Source organism: Psittacula echo (genome assembly GCF_963264785.1).
Source record: "Psittacula echo genome assembly, chromosome: 3".
Lineage (NCBI taxonomy): Eukaryota > Metazoa > Chordata > Aves > Psittaciformes > Psittacidae > Psittacula > Psittacula echo.
Genome location: NC_137736.1, coordinates 126,834,960 through 126,857,279, shown reverse-complemented (window position 1 = coordinate 126,857,279; position 22,320 = coordinate 126,834,960). Strand labels below are relative to the sequence as shown.

Sequence of the window (22,320 nt, the reverse complement as noted above, 5' to 3'; positions counted from 1 at the left end):
CTCTGGAGCCAGGCTGAGAGAGCTGGGCTGGGGCAGCCTGGAGAAGAGAAGGCTCCTTTAAGGGGAGACCTGAGAGCAGCTCCAGTGCCTAAAGGAGCTACAAGACACCTGGAGAGGGGCTTTGAACAGAGGTCTGTAGGGACAGGCCAAGGGGAATGGCTTTAACCTGCCAGAGGGGAGACTGAGATGAGCTCTTAGGCAGAAGCTCTTCCCTGTGAGGGTGCTGAGGCGCTGGCCCAGGGTGCCCAGAGAAGCTGTGGCTGCCCCATCCCTGGCAGTGTTCAAGGCCAGGTTGGACACAGGGGCTTGGAGCAAGCTGCTCCAGTGGAAGGGGTCCCTGCCCATGGCAGGGGTTGGCGCTGGATGGGCTTTAAGGTCCCTTCTAACCCAGACTGCTGTGTGATTCTGTAATATCCTTGACACTTTGACATTGCTCCTTGAATGGGTATAAACCAGCACAGCTCCATTACTGAGACAATTGTTCTGTTGTCCTCAGTTAGGCCAAGATATACACCAGTTGAGGATCTTGCTTCTCTCCATTGTGCTTAAAAGGCTTTGTTTTGAGCAAGAAGTGCAATGTGAGAAGTCCAGGTCTTAAAAGCATCAAGGTGTTTAAACATGTGCTGTGAGGGAAGTTTCAGAGCTTGACCAGTGCAAGACTAAACTGTTTATCTTCTCCACAGCTGCTTTTTTCCAGGATAGGATTCCATTTTAATCAGTATAATTGTTTTAAAGCAATATAGCCAGTAAATGGGGATTTAAATGGTAACATTCCCTGCATATGTTCTGCCTTTTTTTTATAACAAGTGAGTGCATTTTAGTTCATTTTTCTGATTTTTATAGTGAATTTAACTCTGGTGAAATATGTGTCTGAATATTTAGGAAACTTTAGTGTCTGGTTGCCTTTTTTCTGCATGAAACTAAATGGGATTAGGAGGCCAGGCTTCCTTAGGTGGGTGTTTTGTGTATGCGTATGTGATTTTTCACTGTGGTGGTGGCTCTATTAGTGGAATTGAGCAGGGATATTTATTTCAGCAGAGCAGGGGACGTGCCAGAGTAGCTGGATAAAGTCTTCATGGTTTGGCCAATCTTTGTTCTTTCCTCTGTCAGTTACTGTGAATTGAGGCACTGATAGTTTGCAAAAGAACAGTTCTTGCCTGGGATCTGACCCAAGTCCCAACCACTTATTTCAGTAACACTGTCAGCCATCAGATGGGAATGTGACCTAAGCTGCATTTGAAGGCCTTGCTAAGTAGTGAGTAACTTACTCATCTAGGATCTTCACACTCTCCTAAACAGACACTGAATCCAACACGCTGACCAGTCAACAAACTATATAGGTTTATTTTGCTTGTCCAGAAGCAGGACTTTGCATTTTGAGGGCTTTGCTGTGTGAATAATTCCTGTGGTTACTCCTCTGTTTGCTTCTAGGTGTCTGCAACGAGCAGCAAACCACCAGCAAAGGGCAACATAATGAACAACTTCTTTGGAAAAGCTGCCATGAGTAAGTGCTTTAGAACATGCATCTGTTTGCAGAAACTGGAGTTTGAAAACTGAAAATCCCGAGGGATATTGGAATTACAGCTTTCTTCTTAAAGCTGAGTAGCAAGTAAAAGATAACCAGTGTGTGAGCAGCAGGTTGAAGGAGGTGATCCTGCCCCTCTGCTCTGCTCTGGTGAGACCCCACTTGCAGCACTGTGTTCAGTTCTGGTGTCCTCAACATCAGGAGGACATGGAGCTGTTGGAGCAAGTCCAGAGGAGGCCATGAGGATGAGCAGGGGCTGGAGCAGCTCCTGTATGGAGCCAGGCTGAGAAAGTTGGGGCTGTTCAGCCTGGAGAAGAGAAGCTGCGTGGAGACCTCAGAGCAGCTTCCAGTGTCTGAAGGGGGCCTATAAGGATGCTGGGGATGGACTCTTCATCAGGGACTGTAGTGATAGGACAAGGGGTGATGGGTTCAAACTGAAACAGGGGAAGTTTAGATTGGATCTAAGGAAGAAATTCTTTACTGTGAGGGTGCTGAGGCACTGGAATGGGTTGCCCAGGGAAGTGGTGAATGCTCCATCCCTGGCGGTGTTCAAGGCCAGGCTGTACAGCACCTTGGGTGATGTGGTTTAACGTAAGTTGTCCCTGTCCATGGCAGGGGCGCTGGAACTGGATAATCTTAAAGTCCTTTCCAACCTAAACCATTCTATGATTCTATGATTTCAGGTGTGGTGTTACACAGCTATGATGGGAGGCATAAAGAGAGAGGAGCGCAACTCTTCCTTCCCACCCCTTCCCAGTCAACCTTGTTGGGTTTTCTTTATATCCCTTCTTTCCTTACAGCTTTCCATACTATTCTTCTGCTGTTTTGGCCTCAGAGGGGTTAATAATTTTGCCTGCAGCTCTTAAGGCAAAAATTAAGAGTCTTAAGTGGAATTTTTCAGACAAAAAGCTTGCTGGATAGAGATCAATGGAAATGACATATTTGTGCAGCCTAACCCAGGAAGGCTTTTTCTGTGTGTGTGTGCAGAAGAAATCTGATTTAAAGTGAGTGCTTCTGGCTGGAAGATTAGCTCTTGGCCCAGTGTTTGCCAAGACCTGTTGTACAGGGCGCGTTAATGACGCTTGCATTTCATCACAGACCACTGAGGAGTCTAGAGTTAGATGGAGGGTTAACTTCTTGCCTCAAAACTGAGGGTAAAACTGAAGAGTGGCCTTCCCTTTGAGCAGGGGTTCAGACTAGGTGGCCTCTGGAGCTACTTTCTGACTTAAATGATCCAAGTCTAAAGCAAATACGCTCTGAAATAGACATTGGAAAAGGACTGTAGGACTTTGAAGAAAGATGCCCTTATAACAAGTACAAAAGGATTCAAAGAAGAGTTACTGGGAGGGAATAAACAGCCAAGTTCACTTTCTAACAGCCATCTGTCAGAGGTTGCAGGGTACAGTTCCAGCACTAAACACAGAAGACACAGTACTGCTGGGCATCATTGAGTTCCTGTTTTTGTGAGGCTGAGGGAGCTGAGGACACAGTTACTACAGTGAACTCAAGTAAATTCTTAAGGTCTAAGAAGAGCCCTAAACCAGAGTTCAGATGCTGGAACCCCAGCAAACTGCATGGTAAAGAAGACCCAGTGGTGATGGAGAAAGCTTTGTGGATGCATTCCTGTGATTTCCAATTGGGTTCTCTTTATGGAGTCCTATCAGGGAGTACTTCAAGGAAACTTGAGGTGGCTGCAGGGAAGGAGCAAACAGAGTAGAACTGGAAATTCTGACGTGTTTAGAAGAGAGAGGGTGATTCCAGGAGTAAGATTTATTCTCTACGTATTGTATGTCTGTCCTGGCATCAGAGATTTCACCCTTGCCAGAAAGTCCTGAGATAACAATAACTGGGTCCTTCAGCTTTCTGCTGTTGATCATAAATAAGAGAGCTGTCAGTCAAGCTCTGCTCCATAAGATATTTTCCCTTGCTCAATGAAGCAGGCAGCCTGGTTTCCAAGCAGGATCAGAAAGGCGTTGGCATGAAGTCTCAGCTCTCTCAGCAGCCTCTGTTCCTACTAAGAACGTGGTTGATCTCATTGTTGAATACTTTTTCTTTGCTGGGCATCTTGTGCTTTGGGTGCTGCAGGTTTCTAGCCTGCCTGTTCTTCATTTCTGGTGGGGTAGAGCTGCTGAGTGAAGCCATCAGGTGCTAGTGTGCTGACAGCACCACCTATGAGGTGGATAAATATAGTATTTTGCTGTCTGCTCCCCCCACTATATCTTTCATGGTACTAGATTAAGCCTTTTGAAGCTGAATTATCCATATAGGCAGAAGAAGACATTTCTTAATCACATTGAGGTTAGCGTAGAACAAGAAGCCACGACTCTTACTGACAATACTAATTCTGGGCTCTGATGTTATGCAGGATGGGGACTGCACACACGTCTCCTTGCTCTTCTTCAGTCCTGATTCTCCTGTTTCCAGGCACTTTCGTGTTTGACTGAAACTCTAATTTAGAAGGAAGCAACTGCTTATGGATCAGTTGCTCCTTTCTAAATCCTGGATGTGGTGGTATGCCAAAGAGGATGTCTAGAAGAGGGGCTCCTAACCCTTCTTCAGTGCCTCAGGTCCCGGTGATTGTCAAGGCTTCTGCCTTCAGCCCTCTTGTACAGAGTTTAACTGCTGTGGCACACCTGGTTTTCTTACATTGTGCTGTCAGGAACAGCAGAACCAAGCTGGTAAATGGTTTTCTTTAGCCCATCCTTTGTTGTCAGTCAAACTGCATGCCCAGTGTTCTCTTTGTAATGGCTTGTCCACAGATAAACTCAAAGTCAACTCTGTGCCTGAGCAGCCAAAGGAAGAGAAGGAAGTAGTGAAGCCTTCGGTTCCTGAAGCAGAACCAGAGTCATCCCTTAATACTGTTGTAGAGAAGCCTGGGAAGAAGACAGAACCTGCTAGAAATCAACAGAAGGACAAAAAAAGGTGGGTGACACCTCTCAGGATCCCTAAAATCTGTTAACCCACTTGTTGATGGCCTGCATGGAGCTGGCTGGTCACACAGTGCTGGCTCACCTCCTGTTTCCAGCTTCTAAATTGCATTAAACCAGGCTAAAATTGTCTCCCTTAGAATTCTCTCCTAATATTTCTTTTCCATTTAGTGCTGTAGATGCCTTGGGGCCGTTTGTGCCATTGCATATGGAAGGGACACGGTCCAGGTAGTCTTCAGTGGTGGCTTTCCATGAGACAACCTCACGCTGTGAGGAGAGTTAACATAGACCCTGCAGGCAATCTGGGGGGGCTGGCAGGAGCACCTGTACTGCAGGGAAGGTAGTATATTCCCAAACTTATATGTACACAGCTTCCAGCACACAAAGTTCTGCTTGTTGATTTCCATAGCTCATGTAGTGCTGGTTTACTTTGGGCTGAGACTCCAAGTCAATTTGAAGTTGAGCCCTTTGTGTTTCATCCAACCCAAACTGACAGAGACAAAAAATCATTACAGGCTGATGGCTCTCTGGTGGCCTATGAGTAATTAATTGGTGGTCTCAATCTGTTTCTAACTAAATAGGTAAGCACATCACCACCCAGCCCACCATCACAGCCAGTGCTCACTGGTCGTCTTATTGCTAGTCTTAGTCAAGAAGCCAAGGGCCTGGAAGCTGTGTGTTGGCAGTGGGATTTTGGGAAGGCCACTTGGGCTGTCCCAGCTCTAGGAGGCTACGTGGGCCTTTAGCCTCCAGGCTTGTTAGTCTGACACGTCTCGCCAACATTCAAAAGAAAGAAGCTCTTTTATTTTTCCAGTAGTCTTTAAAAATGGCTCCAGGATTCTGAGACACTACCTCATAGTCAGTCAGTGGCAAGCAGGCTGTCAAAAGAGCTTCTGAGAGATACTGCTGGGGACATTAGTGTTTGGGAGCCTGAGCTATAAGAGACAAGATCAGAAAGGCTCTTTTGCCAGGGTGCTGTGGCCAAGCTAGGTGAGGTACTGGGCAAAACATGGGGCTAAAGAAATCCTTCTTGTTTTGGAGAAATGGGTATGGGTATGGGTGAGAGGCTTCAAAATGCTCCTGCACCCATGCCTGATTGTATAGGTGAGTATTCTTCAGTGTATGTGGTGGTTTTAAGAGGTAGAGAGGCAGTTGATGTCCTTGCTACCAGTACTTCTGTCGGACACATGCTCCATACACACGTGATGCTTTCATGCACACACAAGGGGTAACACATATTCATTCCTCTTTTTCCTTTCTTCTTGTGGCAGTAAAATGAAGAGGGTGGACAAGTCGGATAATGAGGAAGAAAGAGAACCTGAAAATGTAAAGAAGAAAAGGAAGCGAATCAAACAGCTTCAGTCTGACAGCAGTGATGAGGAAGGTAAAAAAGATACAGAAACAAGCAGGCATGGATGTCAGGAAGCTGATTTTGGCCGTATTACTATCTAAAGCTGTTGGTTAGTGATTGAGGACTTGTAGTTTAGAGGACTGAAGGGTTTATAAGTCTTTAGGACTTAGAGGATTGCAGTTTCAAGGACTAAAGACCGTGCAAATGGCTGTAGCTTGAGCTCTCTGTTTATCTTGCCCTGCAAGCACTTGGGCATAGAGTTGAGATGCTGCAGTCATTCAGTCTTTGTTTTAGCTTAGCTCAGATCTGGCTGTCTCCTCACCAAGTGTGCTGCCAGTCACGCTGACGTGTGGGAAGGAGATTCTCAAATCTCTTGTGAAAGACAGCACGCCTTCCAGAGCTGTAGGACTGGTCATAACCAGTTTATCTGGTGAACAAACACTCACAAAGTGACCTCCCCCCTTCCCAGGGTCATTTTTAGTATCTTTATTCTGTCTGTTTATAGCAATGGGTTGGAAGAGAGTATTGGAAGTGAGGCATCCAAAAAAGCAAGATAATAGAGAAACTGGAGGCAAAGCAGTTGAGCCATATCCGATGCGACTCCGCGTCTCCTCGGTGGCTCTTGGCTTTGAGAGGAGGAGGGTGCCCAGAACGTCGCAAGATTTGGGTTTATAATGAGGAACAGCAGGGCTGGATTCCAAGGAATTTGGATAATTGAGGTGACAAATGCCGTTCAATACAGATAACTGGAAAAGAAGTTGGGATTGAGCTGGCGAGTATGTGTGAAATGGAGCAGTCATCCAGCAAACTGATCAGGAAAAGAATTTGGGGATCATTGCAGGCAAATAATTGAAACCACCAGTTTCCAGTCAAAAATAGGTGCAACATGACACAGGTTGTGTTAGTGAGGAGGTGACTCCAGCTGAAGCTGTTTGCTTATTCAGTGTGGCTAGCAGATGAGAGACAACCATGGAATGAAGAGAATCTGCAATACAAATTGGAGAGGTGAATACTGTTGGATGTCATAGCAGCCTCCATGCCACCTTAGGCCTATTTTCATGGGTTCTTTGCTGCCCAGCATAATTTCAAGTGATCTCTGTCATCAGGCATCCATCACTGCTCAGGCTTTCCCACAGGATGATAAATCTCTCAGGAAGCTGTTCTTCATGATTAGCCTTAATTTCATCACATTCCTGTGTGCAGCTCCTTGTTTGGCCATGAAAAAAAAATATATATGCCCACACTCTTTGGTATTTATTTCTTTAAATGTTTGTAAACTATTATCCAGTCTTTCCATTTACTCATCACTCAGCCTCCTGACAAGCTGTGGTGTTTAGCTCTGAAGAGGGAAGATTGAAATCAGCTCCTTTGGCCACTGAAAGCACCGCTTCTTGCTGGGCTGGAATCTCTCAGCTCTTTGGCTCTTCACTAGGAGGAGTGGGCAGAAATGAGGCCGTGTTGCAGGCGTGCAGGAGGGCTCTTTGAATCATGGGATCCCTGGTTTGAGTTGAAGGGACCTTAAAGCTCCTCCAGCTCCAACCCCTGCCACGGGCAGGGACCCCTTCCACTGGAGCAGCTTGCTCCAAGCCCCTGTGTCCAACCTGGCCTTGAACACTGCCAGGGATGGGGCATCCACAGCTTCTCTGGGCACCCTGGGCCAGCGCCTCAGCACCCTCTCAGGGAAGAGCTTCTGCCTAAGAGCTCATCTCAATCTACTTAGTCTAATATAATAATACCTGATTCTAATCTTGAAGTGCAAAGGCTTTTTGGTTCAGTCTTTCTTGCGCTGCTGTGAATTGGGGACCCCCTGCCTCCTGTGTTGATGGCAATAGTCTGAGCACACAGCAAGCCCAGAGGCGAGCACACAGTCTGCTTTACTTATCTATTTCTCTCTAGCTCCTGGGACTAAAAGCAGTGCTCTAAGACTGTTGTAAATTGAGGAGCACTTTCTGTAGAACCATAGAATCTCAGGTTGAAAGGCACCTGGAGGATCATCTGGTCCAACCTTTTTAGGCAAAGCGTGACTTGTAGAGAATACTGCGAACTCCTGCTTGCTGCATATCCACTTTTGGATTATTAGAGCTCTTGTCTCTTGTTGAATATTCACCTTTAGCATGTGCTGTGTAGTTAATTCCTTTGAAGGTGGTGCCTTCTACTTTAATATATTCCAAGGTTTGCTCCAAAGTCTGTGTGTGTACTCCTACCTGCGTGCCTGCAGTCAGTCTGTTTAGTTGTTGTGCCTTGTTTCATTTGTGCTCTTAAGTGTGAGTTAACTGGATTTGCGATTAGAAGCCATCAGCCTGGTCCTCTGGTCAGGTTGGGAGCCCGTGTGTCTTACTGACCTCAGTCAGAGTAGCTTTAGGCATTGAGAACAGGACAAGTAAGGCCACTTACCCAGTCATCTGTTAGATTGGCTTTTGATTTACTCTTTTTTAACCTACTGGAAATGCAGGCGGAGAGTTTGACTTCCCATTTGGAGAGCTGCTCTTGCTCCTCCTGCATCATATGTAGTCCTCTTTGTTCTTTCCATTATGTAGAGCTTTGTGTTGTGTATTAGAATTGGAAATGTATGCAAATTACACCTTAGACATACAAATCTGTGTATTATTGATTAGTTTAGTGCTATTCCCTTCTAAAAGGGAAAGATGGGAATCAAGAGAGCTTCTCTGTTCTTCCTTTTCAAGCTAATGGCTATTTAAACCACCTTGACAAGGTCTGTGTTCAGCCCTTTGGCTCTGCTGCTTGCCCTTCTAAATTCAACTGGATGAAAGGAAATAGATTTGGGTTCTTTGAAATACTCATGCAGAATCCAAACTGATAATATTCCATTCAGTATTCAAATATAAGGATGTAAGTAACAAATAATTAAATACATACAAATACATAGCAGCTGTATAGAGCTTTTATCCTTGGGAAGGTTAGAGCAGGTGTCTCCAGAGAGCAGGATCAATTTTAATCAGCATCAATGAGGAAAATGGGGCCTGGAGTGACATTGTTCCATGCTGCATCCCAGTGGGAGCAGGGAGGAAGGCTCCATATGCTGCACAGCATTTGGGAATCGCTGCCGGACAGGGCACGGTGCATCCACCACCTGCGTAAACACCTCCCAGATGATCAAGGGGTAAGTTTTAAATATGCAAGATGCAATATGGGAAGCTGCACCCCCAGGGTGGGATCAAAGGCCGAGAGTGTGGCTGCTGCTGCTGCTAACCTGGCTGACCTCCACTGGAAGCAAAGGAGGAGGAGGAGAAGGAGGCATGACCTTGGGCAGGGGTGCAGCTGCAGATAGGTGATGCTTGTCTACAGCCACTGCTGTGACTGAACTGTGTTCAGGCAGGGCTCTACCTGTGAAACTACAAGTAAGAGCACTGCCCTTTTTCAGGAAGATTTAGCCCCATTTTGTGGGTTTGAAACAACTGATGATCAAATGCTGCAAGGGCTGGAGCAGCTCTGCTCTGGAGCCAGGCTGAGAGAGCTGAACTGGGTCAGCCTGGAGAAGAGAAGGCTCCTGAAAGGGAGACCTTAGAGCAGCTCCAGTGCCTAAAGGGGCTGCAGGAAAGCTGGAGAGGGGCTTGGGACAAGGGCCTGTAGGGCCAGGCCAAGGGGAATGGCTTGAACCTGCCAGAGGGGAGGCTGAGATGAGCTCTTAGGCAGAAGCTCTTCCCTGTGAGGGTGCTGAGGCGCTGGCCCAGGGTGCCCAGAGAAGCTGTGGCTGCCCCATCCCTGGCAGTGTTCAAGGCCAGGTTGGACACAGGGGCTTGGAGCAAGCTGCTCTAGTGGAAGGGGTCCCTGCCCGTGGCAGGGGTTGGAGCTGGAGGAGCTCTAAGGTCCTTTCCAACACAAACCAGTCTGGGATTCTATGATGTGAAGCACTGTATGGCTGCATTTATATCAGGGCAGGTCTTTTGCATCGTTCTATATTAGTTTGCTCTTTATATACTGAATATAGCCCAAAATAAGCTCTTCTTACACGGGTGTCAGCACATTGTGCCGAGTTGAATATACAGAGAAGGCATAAGGCACAATCCTCTCCATTTAAATGATTTTTCATTAAAAAGTTATATTGGTAATAGGGTGCCTTAGTCACTGCAGGTTGTTTTGCTTCCAGTGCCAGAATAAACTACACAAGTGTGTCCACAGAGGACAGGAGGGTTTGGCAGCTCCAGCTATACCAACACAGGCAGCGTTTCACAGTGTTGACAAGTGTTTTACAGCCACTTTGGAGGGTGATTTCAGTGGCACTGTAACCTCCACACTCACTCTGTTTCGCAGAGCAGCAGCAGCACTAAAGCTTCTCACAGTTTTTTTCCAGGCAGGGTCAGAGCAAACTGAACAAAGCCAGGATTTACATCTTTGGGACATCCAATTGCCCAACTTGTATCCATTTCATGCAGCTGTTGCTGTTGAGTAAACTGTGGGCAGCAGCTAGAGGTTGACTCAGGAGTTAGCACATGTCAGAGGGCTGTGTTGGCTAGGAGAGGATAATAAAGGGATAGAGAAGCAGCTTGGTGGTAGTCTGAAACACTGACATGGGGAGAAGGTGCCTTCTGCCTGCCAAAAGCTTGTTTGAAAGAGGCTGAAAACAAAGCCTAAATCTGCCCCCAGTGAGCTGACACACTGCAGGTACCCTCAGCAGCCTCTGCTTGTGCTCAGCAGGCTGCTTTTCACCCCTTCTAGCCCTTCAAACTGCTTTCAGATTAGTGTGGCTGGCTGAGCAGCAGGTTTGGTGCAGTGCAATAGATGCTCTTTCCAGCCTCCAGTTGCTGTGAGCCTGCTAAATACTGGGAATTTTGAGTTCCCTGCAGCTCCTGGGCTGCAATCCTGCCTGCTCCGGCAGTTAACACCTTAGAGCTGATCCCTTGTTTGGTGTTTTATCCTCGCACAGCTGCCAGCCCCAGCTCTCTGGAGCAAGGTGGAATACCGAGTCATGTTATCCCTCTCTGTTTGCGTTTCTGTGCCTTGCTTACTGAAGTAGTTATGAGGCTGAGCCCTTGTTTGAAGAATGTCATTTATTATTTAGCTTTGGCAGCCAAGCCCTGTTTCACTTGAGCCCTTCTTAACCTCTGAAGGTCATTTGGCCCTTTGCCTGGCCAACAGTCATAACTCTTAACACTGACCTAATCACTTGGGACAGCCACGGATCCAGAATTCCTGTTACAACAACGGGATGAATGCAGGGCTGCAGCCAGTGGAGCTGAGAGCAGAAGCCAAGCAGGCATCCTGACCTCCCATCCAGCCACATCGGTGCTGTGCTTAAGCAATAGGTCAGATGAGGAGTTTCTTCCCCCCATTCGTAGCTCTGCCCCACACTTGAGGACCTCCATGGCAGTGTTTCTCCCTTTGATCTGGAGAGGATTCCTTAAAGCCACTGTGCTGCATGGTGCAAGGTGCTGCTCCTTGCCCTGCACTGGTTTTGCTTCTCCATGAGGGCTCTGTCCCCCTGCCAGCCCCACAGAAGAATGACCCTGACTTTCCCCTTTGTGAGCCTCACTAAGGCTCTGTTTGACATTGCTGGTAGAAGCTCCAGACCTGGTTTTGCTCCTTATGAAGTGGCCTTGATTATTTCAGCCACTTTTGGCATTAAAATGATTCCACTCTGTCCTTGCACCTAGAGGAGAGCACAGATGGCTGCACAGGAGAGAATGGGCTTAGTTTTTGGGAGTGGTTTGGTTGCCAGCAAAAGGTTGAAGTGTCTCTTAGTGATCTTTTAGGATGGGTGATACTATTATTACACTTAATTCTTGGATTAATGTAGTTCCAAGCTAATAGCAGGGATTGTCTGGGATGTGTAGCACCATCAATAACTGTTTTAGTGATGGGGGAGAGGTAGAGAAACAGAGATCAGCCAGTGGCTGGGAATCCATAGCCTTAAACCCTGACTCCTTCAATCTCTGAACAAATTCCAGTCCATCTTTTCAATGAGCAAGTGAACTACATGGCTAAAACTGCCAGTTTCTGGGCTTATTTTTAAGGTTTTATTTGGAGGAATGGATTTTTGGCTTACCAAAATCCCAAAGGCACTTCTCCCATCCTATCCCACCCTCCTTCCTATGGGAGCTGCAGCACATAGCACTGGGGGCTGACCACTGCAGACAACTTGTCCTGACTTGAATTCAACAAACCTGAGTGAGAACTTGTAAACCTTGATCTAAATATAAGTTACAAGCGATTGCTCAGAGTTAAATGATATTAGTTAAGACAAAGGGGTAGCATTAGCCCTACGTGCTATCACAATGTTCGTCTTCTTAGCAGGTATCCCACCATCTCCTACACCTGAGGAAGAGAAAGCCCCATCTCCACCTCCTGTACCTGCCCTAAAAACTGAACTGGAGCCTGCATCCACAGAGGTAAGAGTGTGTTAATGATCAGCTTCTGGTTTGATCTGACTTGATGGGCATTTCCCAATCACTTCTAAGATGCTGAAGGGAAAGTTCTGTTTCCCTGTCAAGCCCATCACATCATGCTGCTTGAAAGAATACATCACATTCACCAGTTCACTCATTTTCTTGCTGTTATTTAAACTCTGGCTTTTCTGCTGTCGTAGACAGGTTTCTATTTTCTTCTCTTTTCCCCTCCTAACAGTTCTATGAATTGTGGCTCATATTTCAACACTTTTCCCTCTGAATCTTGGCCTTGGGAGCCAGGGCAGGGCCAGAAATGAAACCAGAGACTCTTGGTATCCAACCTTGTATCGCAGGAAAGCTGCTGTGTAAGGAGGTGGGCTGGAGTTGGCAAGAAGTTAACCTCTAAGTAGAGAAAATACACGTAGGTTTACTGAGGGTGCAACTGTGTCACATCAGTTGTGGTGTCTTGCACAGCTTGTTACTTCCTCATTCCTCAAAGGTTTGATGGGACAACCCTGGTGCCACGTTCTCATATAACTAAACACATTTCAAGCTGTCACGTGGCTCAGAAGAGGAATGTCCCCCTGTGCGGGCACAAGGGAAGGCGTGAGGTCTCATTTCACTTGTATTTTCTCTCTCTGACATTTGTCCTAGTGGGATGGAGGGAATTATGGCATCATCAAAAGTGAGGCTGGGATATCCAGGGAAGAGACAGGTTTAGTTCTCAAATCATGCTCAGCTTGATGAGAGGCACCACATTGCACACCCAGGGCTGATGCTTTTCTTATCTGTGCATGGGGCTTTAACTCTTGATTTCTCACAATACCTCAATGTCCCTCAGGTTTCAGCTGGAGGGAGGAAGAGGAAACGGAAGCGTGTGCTGAAATCCAAGATGTTCATTGATGATGAAGAAGGCTGCATGGGTAAGCTGTCTTCTACACCTCGGTGGAACTATACTGAAGATGTGTTGAAGATGTTTGAAGGCCAGCCTCTCCCAGGCTTAGAAAGAGGTTCACAAAATCACTTTGCTGTTCCACTTCAACCTCCTGCTGCAAGATCGAGATAACTGCCCTTTTGGTGAAGGGCTGCACAGGGAGTTATGGAGCTGAATCCTGACTCTTCTTTGATTATCAAAAGCATGTATCAAAAAAAGCGTGAGCAGCAGTCGAGAGAGGGGATTCTCCCCCTCTGCTGTGCTCTGGGGAGACCCCCCGTGCAGTCCTGATCCAGCTCTGGGGCAGCAGCACAAGAGGGACGTGGAGCTGTTGGAGCGAGGCCAGAGGAGGCCATGGAGCTGCTGTGAGGGCTGGAGCAGCTCTGCTCTGGAGCCAGGCTGAGAGAGCTGGGCTGGGGCAGCCTGGAGAAGAGAAGGCTCCTGAAGGGGAGACCTTAGAGCAGCTCCAGAGCCTAAAGGGGCTGCAGGAAACCTGGAGAGGGGCTTGGGACAAGGGCCTGTAGGGCCAGGCCAAGGGGAATGGCTTGAACCTGCCCGAGGGGAGACTGAGATGAGCTCTTAGGCAGAAGCTCTTCCCTGTGAGGGTGCTGAGGCGCTGGCCCAGGGTGCCCAGAGAAGCTGTGGCTGCCCCATCCCTGGCAGTGTTCAAGGCCAGGTTGGACACAGGGGCTTGGAGCAAGCTGCTCCAGTGGAAGGGGTCCCTGACCGTGGCAGGGGTTGGAACTGGAGGAGCTGTAAGGTCTCTTCCAACCCAAAGCATTCCATGATTCAGTTTTTCTTCCAGTTCTTCTCCCTTCCCTCCTGCCACCACGAGCACCTCCTTCATTTGCTCTACCCTCCAAAGCTACAACCTTTTAAAGATGGTGCAGAGAGAGGTCTAAGTTTTGGGATAGATTTTGTCTGGGATCAGTTTGGTTTGATGGTTTTGAGTATTTTTGGGTGAGTGGGGTGGGGTTTATGTTTGGTTTTGTTCTCTTCGTTTATGGATAAATCCAGAGCTGTGCAGCAGACCTTGGTTATATGTTAATATAAACTTTAAGTATCCCTGATAAGGAATAAGTTGGAGCTTAAATCCTTGAGAGGGTTTCTGTTTCTGATAAGGACAGCTCTGCTTTCAGGAGGGAGGAGACCCTCTACACAAGTCCTGAGAGCCAAAGGCTTTGAATTCCAACCCGACTGGACCCTGCTTCCTCCTGTGACCAGGGGAAAGCTGTGCATCACCCCTGTGCTTTCCTCCTCTGTGTCCTGTCACTGAAGCAGAGCTGCAGGAGTTCAAAGTCTGTCATTTAAAGGCTAAAAAACATTAAGAGGGTGGAATGTGGTTTTGTCAGCTGAATTGTATGGGATGCTTCATGTTCTCCAGCCTTGCTGATGTCAGGGGAGCTCAGCCAGTCCTAAGAGAAGATCTGTTGCTGTTGCACAGGTTTGTCATTGTTCATGAGCATAGAAAGCCACAGACTTGCTTGGCCCAGGTTTGGAGCTGCCTGGACGTGAGTCAGCTTGTCTGCAGATAGGCTGTGTAGTTGTCTGCACCTATCTGTGTAGTTGTATCTTCTGTTTCTTATTAACTTTCTGTGTCTCTTTTAAAGAAACACTATGTTGGTAAGTGAAATCTCAAATCCTGGAGTTGTGTCCAAGAACTGGGCTTGCACAAAGCTATTGAGTGCTTTGGCTGGTTGTGTTATGGGGTGTTTTGCTCTCCCATCCCAGATAGAATCATTAAAACACTTGGAGGGAAAATAGAAAGCATTAGCTGAGGAGTGGAGTTGATCGAGGTCTGCATCCAGGGCTTGCAGGAATGACTGTTCCGGGTTCAGCTTCCAGCAAGGAGTGCTCTTCTCTTTCTTTCCAGCCTTTTCCAAACATCCAAGTGCTGGGAATATCGCCTGCCTTTCCCTTCTTCTCATTCCCAAGTTATTTAATAGTCTCTTGTGAAATCCAGACCTTTACTTTTACAGTCCTATCCACTACCATTATCTGAGAAGGGAAATGCAAGCCCCTGGTGTGCTTTGGGAGACAGATCCTCTGGGATAGAGGGGGTGGATGGAGCTGGGAAACTGAGGAAATGGGTAAGCAGGAGGGGCTGCTTTCCATACTAAAGCCCTACCAGTCTCTTGCACAGAACTTGCTGTCTGGTTCTTGTCCAGTTTCTCTCCTCCCCTCCCTTTCCCACCCTTTCCATGCACAGATCTAATCATTGGAAGGGTAAATACCTGCAGATCTCCCAGGTTAAAGTAAATTGTTGTTATTCTTTGCAATATAGGGGGTTCTTTTCCCCCTCTGCCTGCCGTCTTTCTAAACAAGGACTAGGTTTTAAGAGATATTAAATCCTAACATTAGGATTAGGCTGTACTTGAAATTTCTCCATGATTTTAGGAGATCGTTTTCACAACATCTGCAATAGCAAGGAATTGGTGTCAAAAAGCAAAAGTAAGTTAGGGATTAGCCCTGAGGGGAATTGAGCAATTAAAGTATCTGTGGGGTTAAGAACAGGACTTGTACCAAGTGGTACTCTATCAATCAAATGTCTGCTCTTAGTATATAGCAAAGGAGAACTGCTGAGGTTTAAGCTGCTGCATTTTCTACCTTGCAGTTCCTAAAGCAAGAAAGGATAGATTCCCAGCCTGGTTTGGGTTGGAAGGGACCTTAAAGCTCCTCCAGTTCCAACCCCTGCCACGGGCAGGGACCCCTTCCACTGGAGCAGCTTGCTCCAAGCCCCTGTGTCCAACCTGGCCTTGAACACTGCCAGGGATGGGGCAGCCACAGCTTCTCTGGGCACCCTGGGCCAGCGCCTCAGCACCCTCACAGGGAAGAGCTTCTGCCTAAGAGCTCATCTCAGTCTCCCCTCTGGCAGGTTAAAGCCATTCCCTTTGGCCTGGCCCTACAGGCCCTTGTCCCAGGCCCCTCTCCAGCTTTCCTGCAGCCCCTTTAGGCACTGGAGCTGCTCTAAGGTCTCTCCTTCAGGAGCCTTCTCTTCTCCAGGCTGCCCCAGCCCAGCTCTCTCAGGCTGGCTCCAGAGCAGAGCTGCTCCAGCCCTCGCAGCAGCTCCGTGGCCTCCTCTGGGCTTGCTCCAACAGCTCCATGTCCCTCTTGAGTTGCTGCCCCTAGAGCTGAACATAACAGCTGAAAGGCAAGATCTACATTTAAAAAGCAAGAAAATTGAGGTCTTACAATCCAGAAGCAACTCCATGGACTTGTAAATTGAAATATATATATGTGTATTGTAGGTAAATTTGTCTTATGGCACCAGTTTAAGTTAAGAACTCGTGTAGTTTTGAGTTACCACTGATTTAGTGAAGTCTGGCTCTGAGCTGAGCATCAGTATCTGTCTGCATGCCCATATCTGTCTGCATGCCCATATCTGTTGCAGATACAGAGTTGGAGTTCAGCTGAGATAGCACTGAAAGAAAGTTGGTCTAAAACGCGTTATCTTGCAATTGGAGGGGATTCAGTGCACGCATTTGGACTTAGCAGTGATTACTGACAGGGGTGACAACATGATAACTTTATAAAGCTCAGTAGTGGCCAGTGCAGTTAAAGCTGTTCACTGAAACCCCCTTTGCCTCTGAAGGGGGGTTAGTTTGGGTTTCCAGTCCCTGTTTGAGCATCTGCTAGCACTGCCGTGCAGGGTTTCATACCATTCCTCTTCCCAGTCTCTGGTTACGTAGAAAACCTGCTTTGATTTGATGCATTAATACAAGTGAAAGCCAGATTCCCAGAAGAAGGGAAGTTGGGACATCTGTTTAAAGGAATAGAGCTGCTAAAGAAAAATGGTTTGCTAGAGGAATCCCAGAGCACTGCTGGGAAAGCTGATACAACAACATTTACTAGTGTCTAACCATGGCTTTCATCAGCAGAGCTGACTCTACTTTAATATTCGTGAGCCTTGCTTTATATCCCTTAGATTTCCATCCCTGGATGCTGACAGCAGTGAGCTGGCAATCCCCTTCAGAGCCCTTGATCTCACTCGTGGGTTTGGGTTTATTGGGGTTTTTAAGGAATTTCTTTCTGGTTGCCCACCTTTATAGAAAGAAACTGCCCCCAAGGCTTTGTGCTGCTTTACCTATGTCTGCTTCGTGCTTCCCTGACCAGCTGAGGTGCTGGTGAGGGAATTCTGGGCCTGTCTTTGGGTTGTCTCATCTGGATTTTAGGACAATCTGATTGTTATGGTCCCTGTGGAAATCAGACCAACTCAGAATGGTGGTTTTTAACTCTAAAATAGACATTCCATCATCTGATGCTAAACTATGGATTCGGCTCATGTTCAGATTAATCACTTTCTGATGGCTCCTTGTCAGTTGATGGTCTTCACTAGAGTTGGGCCTTGCTTCTAAGAGGAGGGCAACACTTGAACAGATTTGGAAAGGGAACTGTTCTCCTGAGGGCCCTTCCCAGTGGGGAGCCTTGGGCTGCTGCTCTTGAAGGCCTACATGTGACATGTATGTGTGTGGTGACATCAAACCATTTGGAAAGAGCTGGATGACAGTGAAAAAGAGAAGGCTCTGAGAAGCCCTTAGAGCAGCTCCAGTGCCTAAAGGGGCTGCAGGAAACCTGGAGAGGGGCTTTGGACAAGGGCCTGTAGGGCCAGGCCAAGGGGAATGGCTTGAACCTGCCAGAGGGGAGACTGAGATGAGCTCTTAGGCAGAAGCTCTTCCCTGTGAGGGTGCTGAGGCGCTGGCCCAGGGTGCCCAGAGAAGCTGTGGCTGCCCCATCCCTGGCAGTGTTCAAGGCCAGGTTGGACACAGGGGCTTGGAGCAAGCTGCTCCAGTGGAAGGGGTCCCTGCCCGTGGCAGGGGTTGGAGCTGGAGGAGCTTTAAGGTTCCTTCTAATCCAGACCATTCCATGTTCTGTGATTAAAGCTCCTGAGTCATTAACCTGCCATCTTACACTTAAGAAAGAGGGGAAACAGTTTGAGTCAGTGCATGCAAAGCCCATCCAGTCATCTGGATCTACTGCTTGACCTTGAGCAATGCACTGAATTCCTGTATCTGACATGTTCTCCTTGAGCCCCAAATGCTCATTTCCAGAAACGCTCATTTCCTCCCCTGCAGCAGGGAGGTCTCTGCTCTCTGGTACAGAGGCTTAACCACCATCATCTGTTCTTCTTCTCTCTTAACCAGTGACTGAGAAGGTTTATGAGAGCGAATCCTGCACAGACAGTGAGGATGACTTCAAGACCAAGCCATCAGCTGCACCCAAACAGCCTCTGCTGCCTCTGAAGAAAGAACCCAAGGAAGAAAGGAAGAACGTGAAGAAAGGGGCAGCTGGTGCCAGCAGAGCCAACAAACAGGTCTCCATCGTGGGCTTTTTCCAGAAGAAATGAACTGGGTCTTTCTCCTGGTCCTCTTGGGACCGTTGCTCTTCTTGTGCAGCGTTCTGCAAGCTGCTGCATGGGAGGAGGACAGCATGCAATCTTCACTTACGTAAGATATCTTGCTTACTGTGTAAGTAAGCCCTCTGGACTAGATTTTGTATCAGAGAAAAGTGTAATTCCTGACTGCAAGAATCCTCTTTACTGAGTGTGGGAAGCACCGGTTAGAAGCAAAATCTAGAGGAACTCTTGAAAGACTCCCCATTTATCCCATCAAATCTTACGTTTTTTTTAATATGGCCTTTTACCTGCTCGGTGTTGAGGCCTCTTCCACAGTGGAGCAAAACAAAGAGTTGAGTTGTGGCATTATTTTCCCCTTTCTTTTTACACTCCCACTTCCCCAGATTGATGTGAATGGTCACATTGGTTCGAAGCTGTAACGTAACCGGTCTTGAGACATACACACAAATATTGAACATCTGCTTCAGCTTTAACTGAATGAAATGAACTTGATTTTCCCCCTAAGACTGGTAAATAGTTTTTGCTCTGCCTTTCATAATCTTTTTTTGGACAAAGCAGCCCATATAAAACTCTCTTACTCTTTTCTTCCTTGAACGTATCCTCTGTAAACTGCTCAGATGCCTAATTATAGACCCGGGACACTGTTGGTGCTCTGTGTTTGCAAAAACATCTCTGAGGCTTCCCACCCAACTGGCTCCAGGATAATTTGGGGGAAGGCTTTGCTGTTATTGAGAAAGCAACTGTATCCTTAACCTTGGAAGTTAAGGAGTCAAAGGGAAGAGTGATCAGAGGGCACTGCTGATAACACTGCTCAGGTGTGTTGTCCATGAAGAATTCCTGCTTCTGGGTTTTGTAGGTTTTGGGTTGCCTGAACTGTGTTTTTCCAGGCATAAGCCAGACACCAGAAGAGTTGTTTTCTAGGACATCTCATCATCTGCCTGCTGAGGGAAGCATGTCAAATGGTGCTGAGGAACCAGTTAACTGGGGATGAATAAAGCACTGCAGGCCCCTAAGTCAGAAATGAGGTGCCAGGTCGGATGCTTTCTGGTGCTAAATTTGGTAGGTCCATAGAAAAGAGCAGACTTTCCAGAGGTGGGTGCTGAGCATTTCTGAAGCTGGGCCTTTGAGGGCCCCAAATAGGTGACCGATGTCATCAGTGGTTGTTTCCAACACATGTATGGATACGTATGTACATCCTGGTTTATAAAGAGTTTGTGGTTGGCGGAAAGCTACAAAAGCTACTGAAGAGTGTCACCAAGGAAGAAATGTCTTCAGGCACTCGACTGAAATCCAATGTTTGGCCAGGAAGAGCTATTTACAGTCACTCTGAGCAGGAGATCAGGTTGGTGACTCTGAATTTGAAAGCACACACTCGTTATAGTGACCAACAGGTGCCTTGGTGGAAGTCACATCACCCTGTGCCATCAGGGCACGTGAGAGGATCTCCTTCAAACACCTACAAGCAGCAGTGTCTCTGTGTGCCCGTGTGTGTCAAGATGGGGGGTTCAGCTGCTTGACACATGGATCACTGCTTGACAGGGCTGTTTAAGGGCAACCTCAACCCTGTCCCCATGTAACTCCTCAGAAGCATTAAGAACTTAAACTCTGGTCTTAAATTGTGGACCTTCTGAGTTGGAGAGGTGTAGGGAAAAGGCTGGGAAGATGAGGAAAGCCACAAATGACACAGTACTCCCAGCCATCCAACCACAGAGCCTGCTGCACAAGCTGAAAGAGGTTTCATGCTCTCAAGGTGTGTCAGCCTAAGTCAGCTCCCCAGGTTGGAGTGACGTGAGCAGCAGAGGTCCATGTGGAAAGAATGAACCACCTTGTTCTGCCGTTTATGAAGGGAATTTAACTGTTAACCACACTGCTGCAGTGTTCCTGGTTTTTTGCTGGACTTGAGGGGTGTATTTTGAAAAGTAATAAGTAACAAACCCATTAAAGACATTTTTCTTTTGTTCTTGCTATTTGTTAACTGTCCATTAATTCTTCACTCTGATTTCCAAGGGTTGCTGTGACATTTGTCTGCATGGAACAATACCACTGGTGGAGTGGATACAATGTTCTTCCATCAAAGCCAGGGCTGGAAGCATTAAACTGGTTTATGGCATCTGAAGTATGGGTGAGAATGCCTCAAAATGTCAGGGTCTGTGTTGAATTTGGACCCTTTTTGTCTCATTCCCATGGCAGATGGTGGCAGGACATGGTGTCCCGGTGCTCTTGCACCTCACCTCTACCAGGGTCTAGCTGGAGCTCGCTGCTCTACCCCACCTCCCTCTATAACCAGCTCAACGTCATAGGCAACTTCCTCAGGAAAATGACTTAATGTCTGAAGGAGCAGGACATAGGAGAACTTCAGACTTCCCAAAATCATGATCTCATACTCCCTGCTCCTGCACTTCGTGGGCTGCCAGCCCCAGGGGGGACTCAGGTCCCTGGTTGCCCCCTTGGCGAGGCTGGAGCATCTCCAGGCATTGCATGGGAGCGAGGAACGGGGCTGGTTAAAGGGAGAAGGTTCCTTCTTGCTGTGGCTCATGAGGGTGAAATATCAGAGCAGCTCAGAGCCAGGCAAGGCTTTCAGATAAAGAGCATGTCTTCTGCCTCACAGTAAGCTCAAGATTTGCTGTTTATGGTGCTCAGAATCCAAAACCTCATCGTGGAGCTACAGAAATCCTTTAGGATTTCTTACTTTTCCCTCTGCGTCCCCCTTCCAACCAGGTTTACACCTTGGAAGAGCAATGCCTCATGTTTGGGAGAGGATGTTTGTTCATTTTATAGTGGTGTTTGCTCTTACTTGCAAACAGAGGAAGCTTCACCCTTGTTTTCCAGGTGGGGTGAGAAGCTGAAGTTCCACCATTGGATACAACTATTGATGCACCAGACTCCCATCAGACATGGTGCCTCTGAACCAGCACCTGTGTGTGCCTTGGAAACAGGCTGGAAATGCTGCTCCTAGGGCTGAAAAATCACTGTCCCTTGAGCTGATTTACGACCCTCTTTTCGCCGGGACAGAGCCTGTTTGGGAAGAATCCCTCTGCCTTTCCCACTCTGGATTCAGCCAGCCTAAAACAGAGGAAGGATGCAAGGAAGCGCTGCTGGGTGCTGACCTGGGGTAGCAGACAGTGAGCAGCAGGGCTGGGCTGGGCAGGAGGGTGTCCTGGTGGTGTAGGGAATTGTTTTGCTCTCTGAACAGGCAGTGCCAGCTCGGCTGCAGATTCCAGTTGGGAATCATGGAGCAGCAGGGCCTTATAAGGAAGCAAAACTCAGCTCCGTGAGGCTGGTGGAAAGGAGAGCGGGCGCTTGCCAGGGCCCTGTGTCAGTGTCTTGCTTCTCCCTGGCTGCAGGGAATGGGCTGCAGCACCCCAAGGTGCTTAATACGAGGTGTGGGTGCTGCTGGTAGGGATTTGGGGCACCCCCTGCCACATTGGGGTCTGGTTTGGTTCATATCTGCTGCCATGGGTGCTGAGATCCCTATGGAAGCTGTTATCTGACAGGGTCAAGTTCAACACCGCAGTTCAAGTTCGAAGCCACAGCCTTTGACTTTTCTAAGGCAAATTATGAGTGGTTCTGCCCATGTTCATGTCCCCCACTTCATGTCCTGGTGCTGCAAGGCACCAGAGATGCTGAGTTCTCAGCATCTGGGTTGCTGGTGCCATTATTTGATGGTTTCAGCCCATGTCCCATCAGGAACTGTGCATGAAGTCCATGTCTTAATTCATGGTTTGATTCTTTTAAGAGGTTTTCCATCTTAAACCACATCTACAGGGCTCAGAGGAGGGGGTTTGGTGCCTGGAAGCTGCCTGGAGCATCCCAAAAGCCTCTGGTTTGGAAACCAGCAGTACCTGTAGGAACCCTGAGCTTCTACTCTGAGTTTGGTGCTGGGTTT

The 22,320-nt window shown here is 47.6% G+C and overlaps 1 protein-coding gene across 1 annotated transcript in view; it reads left to right on the top strand.

The window, feature by feature from the left end:
- Positions 1–18,425, top strand: part of POLD3 (DNA polymerase delta 3, accessory subunit) — a gene marked incomplete at both ends in the record, with an annotated part of 32,374 nt that extends 13,949 nt beyond the window's left edge. Inside the window, 6 exons of the mRNA XM_080613924.1 lie at positions 1,432–1,504; positions 4,285–4,447; positions 5,724–5,836; positions 12,056–12,150; positions 12,989–13,070; positions 18,223–18,425. Of these exons, the coding sequence (XP_080470050.1) occupies positions 1,432–1,504; positions 4,285–4,447; positions 5,724–5,836; positions 12,056–12,150; positions 12,989–13,070; positions 18,223–18,425 (729 nt within the window). The remainder of the gene's footprint in view (positions 1–1,431; positions 1,505–4,284; positions 4,448–5,723; positions 5,837–12,055; positions 12,151–12,988; positions 13,071–18,222) is intronic.
- Positions 18,426–22,320: the final 3,895 nt, after the last annotated feature.